The 14,909-nt window shown below is 36.3% G+C and overlaps 2 protein-coding genes across 3 annotated transcripts; one reads left to right on the forward strand and one right to left on the reverse strand.

Moving 5' to 3' along the window:
• The first annotated feature begins 6,385 nt into the window (after positions 1–6,385).
• Positions 6,386–7,235, forward strand: LOC120212808 (transcription factor HEC2-like). Its single transcript, XM_039210988.1, has one exon. The coding sequence runs from the start codon at positions 6,504–6,506 to the stop codon at positions 7,233–7,235; it is 732 nt and encodes a 243-aa protein (XP_039066919.1). The 5' UTR covers positions 6,386–6,503.
• Positions 7,236–10,929: 3,694 nt separating this feature from the next.
• LOC120212828 lies at positions 10,930–14,515 on the reverse strand. 2 transcript variants are annotated; one of them, XM_039211014.1, is made up of 7 exons: positions 14,313–14,515; positions 13,977–14,100; positions 13,718–13,807; positions 12,968–13,633; positions 12,055–12,418; positions 11,740–11,821; positions 10,930–11,593 (listed from the first exon to the last, which is right to left on the reverse strand). In XM_039211014.1, the coding sequence occupies exons 1-7, from the start codon at positions 14,505–14,507 to the stop codon at positions 11,390–11,392; spliced, it is 1,725 nt and encodes a 574-aa protein (XP_039066945.1). In that variant the 5' UTR covers positions 14,508–14,515; the 3' UTR covers positions 10,930–11,389. The 2 variants fall into 2 exon arrangements, with proteins under 2 accessions (XP_039066945.1, XP_039066943.1); XM_039211012.1 differs by having other exon boundaries at positions 12,055–12,424.
• Positions 14,516–14,909: the final 394 nt, after the last annotated feature.

The raw sequence follows: 14,909 nt of genomic DNA on the forward strand, positions 1-14,909 counted from the left end.
GAAGAAAGCTTATTTGATTTCCTCATTGGAGACTTCCTTAACAAGATCTTCAAATTTTTCGGCAGGTAAGGAGAATTGGAGGATGTCTTTTAACATGTTTGAGTCAGAAGTTTTCACCTCAAGATCACTGGTACCAAGTAGTTTTAAGAAATAATTAATCATCTCAGTTGACATTGAGTCAAAAGATTCCAGCTTGTTGCCTTGATCATCAATCAGAATTCTAATGGTATCTCTCTTATGTTTAAGGGCTACAACATAGTGAAAATTTTTTGTACATTTGTCCCCTTCCCTTAGCCATAAGACTTTGGCCTTCTGTTTTAAAAACATAAATTCAGCATCCTCAAGGTTCTTAAGTTCAATTTGCAGTTGAATAACCTTGTCGATGACATCCTCACCTTTTAAGGATTTGATTTGCTGAAATTCCAGCTTAGATTTCTTGTGGTTTACTCTGGCAGTTAGGTTATTGTAGCAAGAATGATTGAGGTTCTTGAGGCTTGTTTTCAGGCGTTTTAATTTTGAGAAGAGTATCTGCATTGGTTTTCCTTGGACATGGAGTTGCCAGGACTGTTGGACCACACTTAAGAAGTTTGGGTGTTGTGTCCAAAAATTAAAAAAATTGAAAGGCCTTTGGTCTGTTGATTTGAATTTCTTTTGAAAGCCATACCAAAGCCAGACAGTGATCAGAAACACCAGGAGCGAGGAATTCGATATGTGAAGACTTAAAGGAATTCACCCAAGTATTATTGACAAGGACTATATCAAGTTTCCTGGCTAGGAAGGAAATCTGTTGTTTGTTACTCCAAGTGAATTGAGGGTCAAAGAAATGGTGGTCAATGAGATCCAGTTCAGAATAAACTTCTTGGAAGTCTCTCATATCAGAAGAAATAATAGGGCCCAGAAGCTCAATGTCAGAACTCGCATAGGGATGAAGAGTGACATTGAAATCACCCCCTAGGATCCATTGGGATTGGCCTATATTGGAATCCAATTCACGTAAGTGTTTCCATAGAGATCTTCTCACTACACCATCATTACTGCCATACACGGCTGTTATGACAAGAGAAGTACCAGAATAATGACGCTTAATGGACATACACTGATCAGAGGAATGGAGAACAGTGAAATCGAGTCCAGTTTTCCATAAAATCCAGATTCTACCGTTGACAGCAGAAGCATAGTTTGAACAAGCTTTCCAACTGTTAAATTTTCTACTCAGAATATTTCCAGCTTTATCTTCTTTGACTCTTGTCTCAAGCAAACAAAAAACATCAATTTTATTTTGAATAGCTCTATTAAGAACTCTTCCTTATTTTCGAGGATAGTTCAGTCCTCGAACATTCTAAAATCCAATGATCATTGAGAAGTAGTATTGGGGGTTATCCCTCTACAAACTGCTACACTATTTTTGGCAATCCCTGTTTTATCTTTCTTTTTGGATTTTAGTTCATGGACTAAAGCATACACTCCTAAAGAGGAAGATTGAGGCTTTCTAGATTGGCCTTCATGAGTGGGGATGTTTTCATCAACAACACTAAGAATATCGAATCTATTAGTTGAAGTAGTTAAGGATGTTTTGGATTTATCCTTGGGAGACCTACCTCTACCTCTTTTAGTATACTCATGAGTGCTATCTTCTTTGTCAATTGGAGAGGGTAAAGCAGGATCAGTATCCACAAGAGTGTTATCAACTTTGTCAATTTGGTGTGCCTTTCCTTTTCCTTTTTCCTACTATTTTTTGTGTGTGATATTCTTTATTATGTACTTCCAAAACATTTAACTGGTGTTGAATCATATTCAGCCCTTTGAACGATCTTCTCATTATTAGACGGCCACTCCATCTTGATCAGGCAAGACCAAAAGGACAAGCTTCCTCGAGAAGGCAAGAATCACCACCTCCACAAGAAAAATATGCAAATTCATCTGATGAAGATATGGACAATTAGGCTGTCCTTACTCTCCCAGCTACAAACGGCCTATCCTCTTACCTCGGTTCTCAGATAATTGAGACCACATTAAAGAGCTTCAGGTTCACTTTAAAGCTTATCTCATACTTAATTATGGGCCAAAATAATGTAATTATTGTGGTTTCAACTCCAATTATTATCGCCAGCAAGCGAACCTTCTTTGTAGTTTTCTTTGCTTTTATGTCTTCTAAATATTTACCGTATGTATTTTATATTCCAGCAAATCAACACCTTTGTCTAAACTCTTGTTCCCCCTTTATTCTCAGCAACAAGGCTCTTCTGCTGCAACTGAAATAGAAGTGAAGAGATTGAGGCTTGATGGCAAAAGAACTAGACATGGGGTTCAGCAATTGAAAAACGTTTATGACAACCTGCATCAATGATCTCTTAGATGGAGAACAACTGGGAGGGTCTGAAGAGAACCAACTCTGAGATTGTTTTCCTGTTATGATCCTAAGAGAGGTATTAACCCCTTCAAGGCTCTAGTTCTTTGACTTATTTTCCCAACCCTCTCATTTCTAGGTTTCATTTGAGAATTAGTTTCATCTAGTAACATCTTGCTAGCTTATGATAAGCACGTGTAAAATTTCCATTTGTATCAATTACAAACAAGAAATCCATAGCAATTTTTTGTGCCATAATTTAGGAACATATTCTAGAAAGATTATGAGGATTCATGACAGATGCAAATTGTTCACTTTAATGAGTGATGTTTCTGCTATGTAATCACATCCAAGGGAAACCATGCAGGCCTGCATCATAAACATTCAAATGCTGGATCTAATAAGATATATTCAAACGAAGTTGGATTTCAACATTGCAAGATTTAGTTAGCCCCTCAAGAAATTATTAATTCATGTAACATGTTCTGAGAAGAAATCCTGTAATTGCAGATTTGGTTGTATCAGATTCAAGTGGTAGGCCTGTGGGAATCAAACCCAGCATTTTGATGGGTCCAGCTGTGGTGGCATGGCATACATCATTAGAAGATGCCAATATTATACTTAATATAATTCCATAGCTTTTTGCCCCTTAATAATGGAAGTGTCCACCAACCACTTCTCAATAATGTTCTGAGGCTTCTAGACCCTTTAATCCACTTGTTTGAAGACTAATTCTGAAGTGAAATTAAAGCTCACTCTTCTCAGTTCTTCCGCTGCTTACTATTCTCCTTTGGCTCACAAAGGGACAAACTTTTACCCCCAATCCTTTTACTCTTGCAATGAGTTATGAAAAATGGGAGGTTGGAACTTGGAACAATAAGTTGGAGAAAAATAAAACAGTCGTATAGATGCTTACTTACTGTCTGTTTTGTGCAATTGGGCAACTTGAAAATGTTGAAAATCATGCAGAGAGAAAAGAGGTGGAACCATTTTCGAATAAAGTAACGTTATATTTTCTTTCATTAGTTATCTCTGAGCCTGCTGTTCCCGAAGAGAATGAAGGAAGTGGCAAGAAGTAAGAATTATTATGAATATAATAATAGTAATAATGGTTTTGTTTGTTATATTTGAAAATTAGAGATTTAAAGATGTTAGAGACTACATATCATGCATTTATTAGATAATAATTAGTTATACAAACGTTAACGATTAAACCGACAATGAACTAAAATAATAATAATAATAATAAACTATAATTGAAGCCCTGGTTTCTGAGTTAGGACATTATATGAAGATATAGAGGAAAATGAAAGCATTAATATAAATGGGGTGTGGGGATGAGAAGATACGGTGGTGCAACTGTGATAACGCAAAGTAAAAGAAACCAACCCAACAAACAACAATATCTTGCTTCTTTTTATCCTATCGACCATCTTCTTGCAGAGAACATGTCTCTTTGCTCACGTCCCTGTCAATTATAAGATATTTCAACAAACACCTCCATTTGTAATCATTACAACAAAGTTTACTTACAGAGAGAAGAAACGTGTGTTTTTTACTGTCTCTTCCTTCTGTTTAATCTGTCAGTTGCTTTGGAATCAGGATGATCTAAAGACCTTTTTCTGCTCTGCATTGCTGGTGTTGTTGCACCAGACAAAAGAATAATGGGCAAAACCTCACTTTTTCTCTTCACAAAGGCCATCTTAAACCCTCAATTCTGGGATTTTGAAATCATCAACGTATTAAACTGTCGAAATCCGAAGAATGTGATGCAAGAGAGATATAATCCCACCAAAACTGCTTAGATATTCAAATATTTTTTCAATATCTGTAAATTACGTGCATGGGATAGCTGTCAAATAACCATTGTTCAGAAATTTATATCCTTTGCCATACAGAAAATTAACTAACCTGCAACCAGGGCAATTAATTTACTGTGTTTGTCTCTTGCAAAAATGGCAAAATCAAGGCTTTGTCGTTTGTTGGAAAGTTAATCACTCCTTGTCGATGTCTACATAAATATGTCATTGTGTTTGTGTGTTCGGCAGATCAGAATTTGAAAACTAAAATACAATAAAAACAAATCGAAATTCTCCCCCGTGTTAAAATTTGAGAAGAAATTCACACTAGTCCGTAGCCTGCAAGCAACCAGAAGCCCCTGCAACATTAAATTCAAAGAGGGTGTAAACTTAAATTTTCTTGTCTGCGATTTCCACATTATTGCCTTTCCATTGATTTCAAATCTGGGTTTGATGGAAGATTTTGGAATTTTCTTATTTTTTGTTGTTGATGAATAAAAAATGTTATCAACTTGGTAGGGAAAAAGCGGTTTAGTCTGTGCAGAGAAAGGTGTACGCATCCCCACCAAACCTGAAGAAAAACAGCCTTTCCCATTTTTGTCGTACCTTAAAGGTGCATTGATATTTTTAGAATTTCTTTTATCCAGTAAAAGATGTTCGTATTTCCAGTTAACCCGTCCGCATAGACTATCAGAAAGACTTCAATAGCTTCTAAGCCAAGGTTGAAGATCAGAAGATGTAATTGTTGGCCTATGTTTTTTTAACTCTTTAAATTTTCTGGCCCAACAATAAAAGAACATAATATAAATCAAATTCATATGATAAATTATAAATAGAATAAACTTTCAATTTGTTTACTAAAATTTACAAACTAAATCATTTTACTAACTCTGTCGTTAAATAATTAACGGTGTTATGACATGGAACAAGCATTAAAACGACGTTGTTTTGAAAAACTCAAATATACGCCGAAACAACGTCGTTGGATCCTATATTGAAAGTATGTTGAGTAAAATAAGAGAGAGAGTAAAGTTCAGTAGAGAATTGTGTAATTTAACCTTTTTTCCTTCTATTCTTCATTTTCTCTCCATAGGCCACCACGTCATTTTCATTCTAACCACCAACCACCGTCGTTGAGGGTGGTCTCAAATTTCCTGGGTTGGTTTGTCTCGACTCCCTGAGTTTGAATCTGGTACTTGTTTCATGGGAAAATGTTTCAAAATCCTCACTTTCAATCTCAAATTTGTAGACTTCGAAACAAGTTCCGACAAAATGGAGGTTGGATTTTATCATTATAGCACAACCAACACATTATAACATGCACTGATTATATCCAGATTTTGGCATGAAAATGACAAGAAATAGTCTTATATGGAAAGGTATAATGCCTCATGTTGCAATCGTGAAAAGAATCCTCCATCTCCACCTCTAAGCATGCAATCATATTGTTCCAAAGTAAATGAAAACGAACAAAAACCCTCCCAACAACTTTGTGAAATTTCTTTAATATAATTAATATATTTTATAGTAGAAATTATTTTTATATATAATATTCAACCACTTTATATAGTTAGGGGTGACAATCATGTGGGAAAAAACTAAAAACAGTGAGGATTCGAACCGACGGGATGGAGAATAAACGAAATATTCACCCACATGGATGGGGATGGGAGAAGTTTTATCCCCGAAGCTCAAATGGTGATGGGGACGGGGATTGCTATTCCCGAACCGTATTCGTGTAAATAACCGTGGAGATCCCTGAAAAATATCTGTAGAAATCCCTGACATTTTACAAAATTTTAAAAATATATTTTTAATCATTTACCTATATACCCTTAATATATATTTTAATTAAAAATTATATATGATAAGATTGCGAGATTATGTATTGCCACTATTATATCTCAAATGAACTAAAATTGAAGTTTTAGATCTTTTCTCATTTAATATACATTGATTTGTTGTGATTGAAAATAATTAAAATTATATATATACATTAAGTGATAGATGAATATTAATCAAAAACCCGAATTTATAAGGGATGGGCATAAGGATAAAAAAAATCCCAAAACATGAGGATTTTAAAAAACGTACCCGTAATTATTGGGGACGGATTGAGTAATACGAAACCATCCCGCCCCGTCCTGTTGTCACCCCTATATATATAGTCATCTATCCCCAAGCCCTGTTCCAGATATATTACTATTTTATTATTTATTTTTCCTTTACATTTCTTCTCTCGTTCTTGTAGTTTCGCATTCTTCTCATCCCTTCTCTGCGGATTGAGATAAACTCCCCCTCTTCTCCATCGCTTTGTTTATCAGATTCCACACAGGCACAGCTCTGTAACAATAGCCATGGAAGTTGACCAGTTAAAGCCTGCAACAGAAGATCAGATGGACATGGTGATGATGATGCAGATGCAGATGCAGATGGAAAAGTTCCCTCAACTCTACGGGGCCTATAACGACGTCGTTGAATTCCCTCAAACTGAGCTTGCTGATCACTCTAGCAATAGTACCTGCAGTAATAGCATCACTGGCATGCCGCATTTTGTTGGGAACCCACAGGTCGGTTTTTTACCCGGCCAATTGATAACCCTGCCAGCCACAGCCACAGCCACAATTTCATTCAATGGTCCAACCCCAGAAGGAGGTCCAGGTTTCTCGTTTACCCCAGCAGTGGAACCATTGTTTGGTACAGGTGCAAATGCTCACTCCACATCTCACCAAAATAAGAACTCAGTGGCTGCAATGAGGGAGATGATATTCCGGATAGCAGCTATGCAACCGATTCATATAGACCCTGAATCAGTCAAGCCACCTAAGAGGAGGAACGTGAAGATATCAAAGGACCCTCAGAGTGTGGCGGCGAGGCACCGACGGGAGAGGATAAGCGAGAGGATAAGGATACTTCAGAGACTGGTCCCCGGAGGAACCAAAATGGACACTGCGTCTATGTTAGATGAGGCTATTCACTATGTCAAGTTTTTGAAGACTCAGGTGCAGTCGCTGGAGAGAGCTGGCACAAGCAGGCCAACCGGTTTAGGGTTCCCAGTTGGGAGTTTTCATCCAATGGGAAAACCATAACAGCCTACTCAAAACCATCAGCAATCTGGAGATGCTTGGCTAAGCTAGTAGCTTAACAAAAGAAGATTGTAATAGTAGACTTAATTGGATGTGTAAAAATAATGATTAAATAAAACGGAGTAAAAATCATGGAGAAGTAATTTAAATGACTCCATACCGTGTTGTTGTATAAGACAGGCCAAGCGTTGAAAGAATTAATCAGAAGTTGGTATTAGATGAATAGAGTTTTCATTTTAGCTATTACGAGCGCATGAGAGGTGTGGATTGAAGGAGGCAAATAGGGTGGGAACGAAGGTGAAGTTGGGAGAGAGAAATGCATGGGGAAATCCACGTGAAGACTGACAAAGCGGTGGAGAATAGCAATGTGGCAATTCGATGACGTCGTTTTCCTTCAGCAACTGTTCACGTGAACAAACTCACCTCTCTACCCCCCCTCCCCCTTAATTTTTGCTTATATACAAAGCTTTTAATTCTATGGAGGTTATAAAGTTTCACTCTAACTATCTCTTTGATCTCCATGAATATTGGAGATTTCCTTCAATTCTCAAAACCTGCCTCTGAGTTTAGCATACTTGCAATTGCAGAAGATGTCATCCAAGCTATCATAAGCCGACACCATACCAGCTTATACCCCTCGGCTTTAGGCCTAATAGATCCCAGATATAAACAACCACCAGAACATCATCTATGAATAATATGTCCTTGATAGTTGCATCCAATTACGGCAGCCGTTATTATTGTCATAGTTTTCATCCTCCCATTACCTACTTTCTTTTTCTCTACAGAAAATTTCATATTCAGCTGTTGTTTATATAATTTATATTTATATTTTTATAATGTAATCTATTAACAAATTAGTTCAAATTGAATATTGTAAATGCGTGTAACTCTCTTACGCTGCCTTTTTTCTATTCACAATTTTCGTGTTTAAACCATAATTTTAGTTAAAGATCTAATATTTCATCTAACTATATAGAGTGATAAGTAATAAAATTTAATTTCACTTTTAACCATTAAAAATTTCTAATGATAAATTTATATTTGAAGGATAAACGTCTTGGAAAGTGACTATTTATATAATAAAAACTGGGAAAACAAAGCATTTTCATGGTAGGGTAGACATCTTTTTTCATGTGAATTATGATATGTTGAAAAAACTGGGAAAGGTTCAAAGAACTAAAACGTCATTTTTTCGATGTGAGCCCTTAGTAGCCATCAAAGAGAAAGTATGTTAACTTTGTCCTGGATTGGGCTTGTCTTCCCTCGTAAACACGAATATATTTAAGAGTTTAAATGAACATTTATTTAGAATTTTGGACCACCACCCCCTCTCCCATTCTCCACGCACTCAAAAATCTCTTGTTTCTCAAAAGAGAATTCCATTCGATAACATGAAAAATACCCAAAAACCAAATTAAAAAAATGGTCAAAGATGTTATCAGAGAACCCATGTGAGATATCCCACAAAGGGTCCAACATGAGCACATAGAGGGACGAGTGGGTTTGCGCAAAAGGGAGCCCCCTTGTCCTCTCCATTTATGGCCAGCCAAAATTAAATATTAGCATGAATTGAAATATTAGATTATTTAAGAAAAATCTAAAGACCTACCAAGTATTTAAACTCGACATTCAGTATGAACTAAGCGATTTTAGTGATTAAGGGATCGTTGTTATTCTTGAGGTCCCGAGTTCAAGTATGTATGTAGGGGTATGAACGTTCATTGTCAAATAATTGTAAGTCTTTGTACAGATATTACCTTGTATTTACCCTAATTTAAAAAAAAAAACTCAAAACTCAAAATACAACTTCTAATTTGTCTAATATTTAAACTTGCAAGGACTTAAATTATAATTAGACCAAAAATTTGAGAACACAAACTTATCATTCTTTAGTTCGAACCCTACTTGATTAAATATTTAATAATTTTTTATTTTTTAAATTTAAATATTTATTTTTACATGAACTAAAATACTATTAAACCAAAATTATATTGAATATATAAATTTTAACAGGAGTCGGGTCCTTAGGCGCGAAGGGAGCTCCATTCGTGTTTATGGCTAACCCATCCATCCCTCGCTGCACACTATTTCTCAAGACATGCTTTTAATATCCTCAAAATCTTATCGGACGACGACTGGAATGAGATTTTTTATTATATCTATTTGATAATGAATGTTCAATTACCCTTTCTTTAGTCATTGATGCTCAAACTCGAATCTTTTAAAAACAACAAATATTTATTTAATTACTGAGGTAATTTAATTCGTGTAATGAGATATTTTAATTGTATTAAACATTCGACTCTTAAAATTATTCAATGAATTAAGTGAACTGTATTAAGAGAATTTTAAATTCTAATTTTTGTTTGATTGGATATTATTTTTCTATTGAGATAAATGTTTTCTTTTTCGTAAATTCAAATAAAATTTATTTTATCTCAATTTTAAAAGGTAAGCTATGATCGTAAATATATGATAATTTTAAATTTTTAAGTAAAGATTGTTTTATCCCTTTCTACTTCCAACAAAGAAAAGTACAATCTCTCTCGTTATGACCAACTCTCTGTTACTAAACTTTCATGCAAAATGACCCGTCTCGGCTTTATCTCTACTTATTACTTACACCAAACATGAAAACGTGAACATAACTATCTATATAACCTTGATTGAAAATGACACAAAATATAAAACGACTATGGTTACAAACCCAGGAGCCCAAGGAGATATAAAATGAATGTTGCGAGTCTAATATACCCGGAAAGAGAAAATTGACCATTGTGCTACAAAAACAAAACATTAAAACATGTTTGTTGGTTGGTCGGGTTAGATTTTAGTGGAAAAAGAAAGGGGTCCCTCCCCCGACCCGGTGGAACAAGGACATAAACCTAATCTATTGGGACAGTGTTCTTTTCTCATGTTTGTCCTTTTTCGAGGGGAGGGATGTATTCATGGAAAATATTGTTCCGATTCTATTTTACGGAAACGTGAAAGCAGAACTTCAATGCTTGGAGAGATTTTATTCAAATGGGCTTTGACACCGTGAGAAATCAAGGACCGATACCAGAAAAGAACGTGCGTCAACTACATTGGAACACCTTGTTCTTGGTGTTTATCGACTCGACAATAACAACACTGTGGTCCAAATGTTATACATCCATTGTATTTAACTTGGTTTTAATGTCTATTTTTCATATTGATAATTATGATACATCATACATAACTAGAAATTACTCTTTTAAGAATTTTTATGTGATGCATGTACTGTCATTTGGTAAACTGTGTCATCCAATTTTTTTCCCACTAGCAAAAGCTAGTCTGAGATAGAAGGTAGTAGAAAGGGGATACAGAGTTTTGTAACCGAAACAGATTCGAAGCCCATTTGCCACATGGGTTCCAAATTACTCTGCCCCAAAATCAAGAAAGCCAAGTTTAATTAACTATATGTTCATTCCACCATCAAGATTATGCCAATCCTACCCAATTGGGATCCTCGGCTTCAAGACCCAGTACACAGACACGAACTTGAGAGATATTGGCAAAGATGATGGACACTCACATAGCACATTATTAGCAGAGCTGAATTACAAGGATATATTTTTAAATGCAGAAATCAGATCATATAGATCCAAACAGACACAAACTTCCAATGAATCTATCTCACCACATCACTACTATTACTAGTGAGATAATAAAGTAAAAACTTAAATGATATCTCCATTTCCATGGCAAACTGTCATATAAGACATACACGATAAATACTTGAAAGGTTGATTTCCATACAAACGTGCAAATATGATTGTATTAGTCAGAAACCGTGGATGGAAGTCCCAGGACATGGCAATTTGGGTCTTGCACTGATTGGGAATTCTGATGGAGGTAGCAGTGCTTCATTCAATCAAAACTGTAGCGACACGAAATGGTGTCGGAGAAATAGTTTGCTTCCTGTACAATATTCATCATCTCCGGTGAACCTTGTTCTTCAAACTGGTAAGAGAAAAGAAGCATCCCTTAACCAGTCATGCAATCCATTTATCAGAATCCCATGTTTTTATTGTTATTATTTAAAAAGGAAAAAACGAAAACAAATCACCCTTGCAAGTAGAAAATACCCGGCATTTCTGGTTTGATTGAACTAGTAACAGATTGCTAAGGCACTAAAAAGCATGGCAGGTGAAACAACCACTCAATAAACCCATCTGGCGGGTTCTCCGGAAAGATAAAGCCATATGCGAGGTCTTTGCTTGTTGGGCCTGGTTGGTCAGCATCGAACTTCTCATTTCTTGTGCCCTCTTCTGAGTTGATCTTAGATTATTCATTATCTTATCCATCGATGACGATCTCTTTTTTTCTAGCTTCATCTGAAATACAACGTCATATCAGTGATAACGAAGAAAATAAATAAGCTGGATGATTTTAGTTTTTCTCTATCAAGGTTAATCATTTACTTAATATCTATTTATATTACTTCGGTTATTAATGCAGAAGTATTCAGGAGAAAAGAAACCTCTAGTTTCCTTATGGCTGCCTCAGCTTTTGCCTTCAGCAGATTTTCCCAGGCAGTGATTTTGGCTTCTTCTCTTTTGATCCTGCAAAAGAGGAAGAAAGAAATTGGCATGTGATTATGATGTAACAAAAATCAATGTCCTCTCATATTAATCACTTGAAGGCTGAAGATGACATGAACGTTTCAGAAAAACTTTACACCCAACTAGGTTAGTACTTATTTAAAATGGCAAGTTCAATGAAGTTTTGTAGGCAAGATCTATCAAATCCATAATCTTAGGAAAGAAATAGAGGCAATGTAGTAAAGTAGACATACTTGGAAATGTTCTTTCCTGCCTCTGTCACTTCCCATGTTGATGTACAAGTATCAACAGCTTTCTTTCTCCAATCATCAACAATTTCTGAGCTCTTCCCTGTTTTTCTAGCTCTATGCTTCTTTGACCACCTAGTCATGGTGGCTCTTTCATCTACCGGCACATTTCTCAGTTCTGATTTAGAGGAATGGATGTTCGGCATTTCCGTGATAGGCAGAGCTGATAGGGAGGAGGTAGAGAAAGAAGGCGTTCCTTTGGGAGATGAGTAGGTACTACTCTGTGGGCTCATTTGGGTAGCCATGTCTCTTCTTGAGACAGTTCGAGAAATATCAGTGCTTGCATACTTGATGACATCAATATTTTCTTCTGCATCTTTGGTGTAAAAAAAAAACAATTGGAAAGATGACTTATGAAGTACAAAAGTCATAGTAAATACTATGATGATGAAAACGTATCAAGATCAAGGTTAGATTCAGCAAATATTTATATTGATATTTCATGGATTATGATATTAAGAAAAAAAAGATACATCAGTTTCATAAACTTGGCCAATGTAGAGAAATCAAAACCTACTTTGTTCATGTCCACCAGCCTGTACTTCTAAATTAAGTAATATTTAAACAGGTTCCTATACCAAGAAGTGTGTACTTAGTAATGATAAACAAATTTAAGATGTATTAACAAGGGCTTTAAATTGATGACCAAATGACAATTTCCAATTTATACATGATGCATCAAATATAGTCTTAATGATATTATCAATTTGGATGACAAGACAATAAAAATTGAGAGAAACTTCCATACTGGATCTCATAAAATTAAAAGGGCACTCATCATAGGGGGATAATTGATGTACGCCAAAGCTGATAATAACATCTAACCCAGAAATTTCGCTAGATAACGATCGGGATTTACCTTGAGAAGATAAAAATGGTGGGTTTGCTACCTCAGAGCATCCATGCATGCTAACAGAACGGGCCATGCAAGGCTCGGTCCGTGCAGTAAATTCTCCATCATGGTTACGAGAATGAGTTGTCAAACCATCAGCTGCAATTACGCCAGCAGAAGAAGGAGAACCAGCCATGAAATTTCCCATATGTTCCCCATCAAACATTTGCAACGCAGGAGAGTACAGCGAATAGTAAGCAATCCCTGGAGGACCAAGTGGACCACTCTTTGATTTTGGTCTTCTCTGCGGAGCCACAATAGATTGCCTTGCACCATTTTCCCCAGAAACAGGACTACAAATCCACCTCTCAGCGTCTTCCCATTTTGAAGGCAAAGTCCTCCCATTGTTAAAAGCCAACAACCCAGCAGCATTCCCCTGCCTCCCACCATTGTTGTGTAATGGCACACTCTCAGAACTCCAACCCTTCTGCATCCCAACACTCGAGTAATGATGATAATTGGGTGTCCCAGGACTAGGAAATGCACCCATTTTCCGAGTCACAACAGATGTTTTCTTCACAACCCCCAACCGTGGATACAAACCAGAGACATTATTGAGATCTAATGAAGCTGGTCTTCGCCTATCAGGATTCTTCAGCAAAGCGTGAGATCTAGTCCTCCTATCCTGACACTCTAATTTATACAATTCACAATTATTACTTTTCGAAATATAGTAAGCTAAAGCAATCACAACTTTAAAAAATAACTAAAGGCCACCTTTAAGAGCTAGAGAGAACGAGTTTCTTGCTGAATCTCTGAGTTGAGTTTCGTCCTTTGTATGAGCTGCATCTTTTTCTTCCTGTTTTACTGCGTATTATCGCGAAAGGGAAAAAGGGAAGAGGGGAAGGGGGCGGACAATGACAATGAGTGTGAGTGAATTTGAGTTTTTTTGGGCTTATTCGTTTTCTTTTTTGATGCAATTCCAGTTTTAACTTTTTTCAAAAGAAGCAAATAGTGAAGAAAACATTGAAAGTACCCTTCACTTTTTCTCCTTTTCTGGAGAGACGAATGTGCTTATGGACTATTATAGCTTTGTTTGGATCTGGATCTGATCCACTCGAACTCTCATTCTGATCTCCACTTTCTTCTCCTGCCAAATGCTGCAAAAGACATTCACATTTCAATTTCGAAAAAAAATATTTACTTCTTTATCCATTTCAGAAAACTGAAAGAAAAAAAAACTTAAATCGGGCAAGGAAAAAACATGCAAGTTTATCAGCAATGATCGATCACAGTGTACACTGTTACAGCTTGCTATGCTTATCGCACGGAAAATCAGTGATAATAAAAGTCCAAAAAATAGAGAAGTTACTAAAGATATTTCGGAAGCGAGAGAATCGTGGTCATGAGCATCAGAAGCAAAAGAGCAACGATCAACACTAGCGGAAGCCGAAGAGAAGAGGCTGAAATTCGCTTCCAGAGTGCATGTAACAGAGTCAGGGCTTGCAGTTCCGGCTCCGTAACCTGATCTCACTGAGCTTTGTTCTTGAAATCCTAGGTCCTCCATATTCCCAAAGATCCACTTCTTCTTCTACAAATGTTGGCCGGCCATTTTCTTTTGTGATTCTTCCATTATTTTCACTAGGGTGTAAACGAGCCGAGTCGAGTTTGAGTATTGCTGAGCTCGACTCGATTCGAAAACTTTGAAATAGAGCTCGACTCGACTCGAAAACTTGCAAGCTTAAAATTTTCAAGCTCGACTCGAACTCGAAATCCTGAACTGAAGCTTGTAAGCATCTCGAAATGAAAAAAAAAATTCTTAAACTTAACTCAATTAAAGCATCAAATTCAAACTCGAACATGAACCTTAAATACATGAAATCTGTTAGATTTGTCTAGAAATTAAGTTGACAAGTTAAAAATTTCATCTTGATTGGTGGTCAACTTATTGGAAATTTCATCTTGGTTG

This window comes from Hibiscus syriacus, unplaced genomic scaffold, assembly GCF_006381635.1.
Source record: "Hibiscus syriacus cultivar Baekdansim isolate YM2019G1 unplaced genomic scaffold, ASM638163v2 tig00110017_pilon, whole genome shotgun sequence".
Taxonomy (NCBI): Eukaryota; Viridiplantae; Streptophyta; class Magnoliopsida; order Malvales; family Malvaceae; genus Hibiscus; species Hibiscus syriacus.

What these genes read in the sequence shown, in the direction of transcription:
- LOC120212808 (XM_039210988.1), top strand. Translation starts at nt 6,504, where the DNA reads ATGGAAGTTGACCAGTTAAAGCCTGCAACAGAAGATCAGATGGACATG.
- LOC120212828 (XM_039211012.1), bottom strand. Translation starts at nt 14,507, where the DNA reads ATGGAGGACCTAGGATTTCAAGAACAAAGCTCAGTGAGATCAGGTTAC. An exon ending in AAAAGGAGAAAAAGTGAAGG is followed by an intron (nt 13,808 to 13,976) that starts GTACTTTCAATG and finishes GATAATACGCAG; the next exon opens with TAAAACAGGAAGAAAAAGAT. An exon ending in ACCATTTTTATCTTCTCAAG is followed by an intron (nt 12,425 to 12,967) that starts GTAAATCCCGAT and finishes TTTACACCAAAG; the next exon opens with ATGCAGAAGAAAATATTGAT.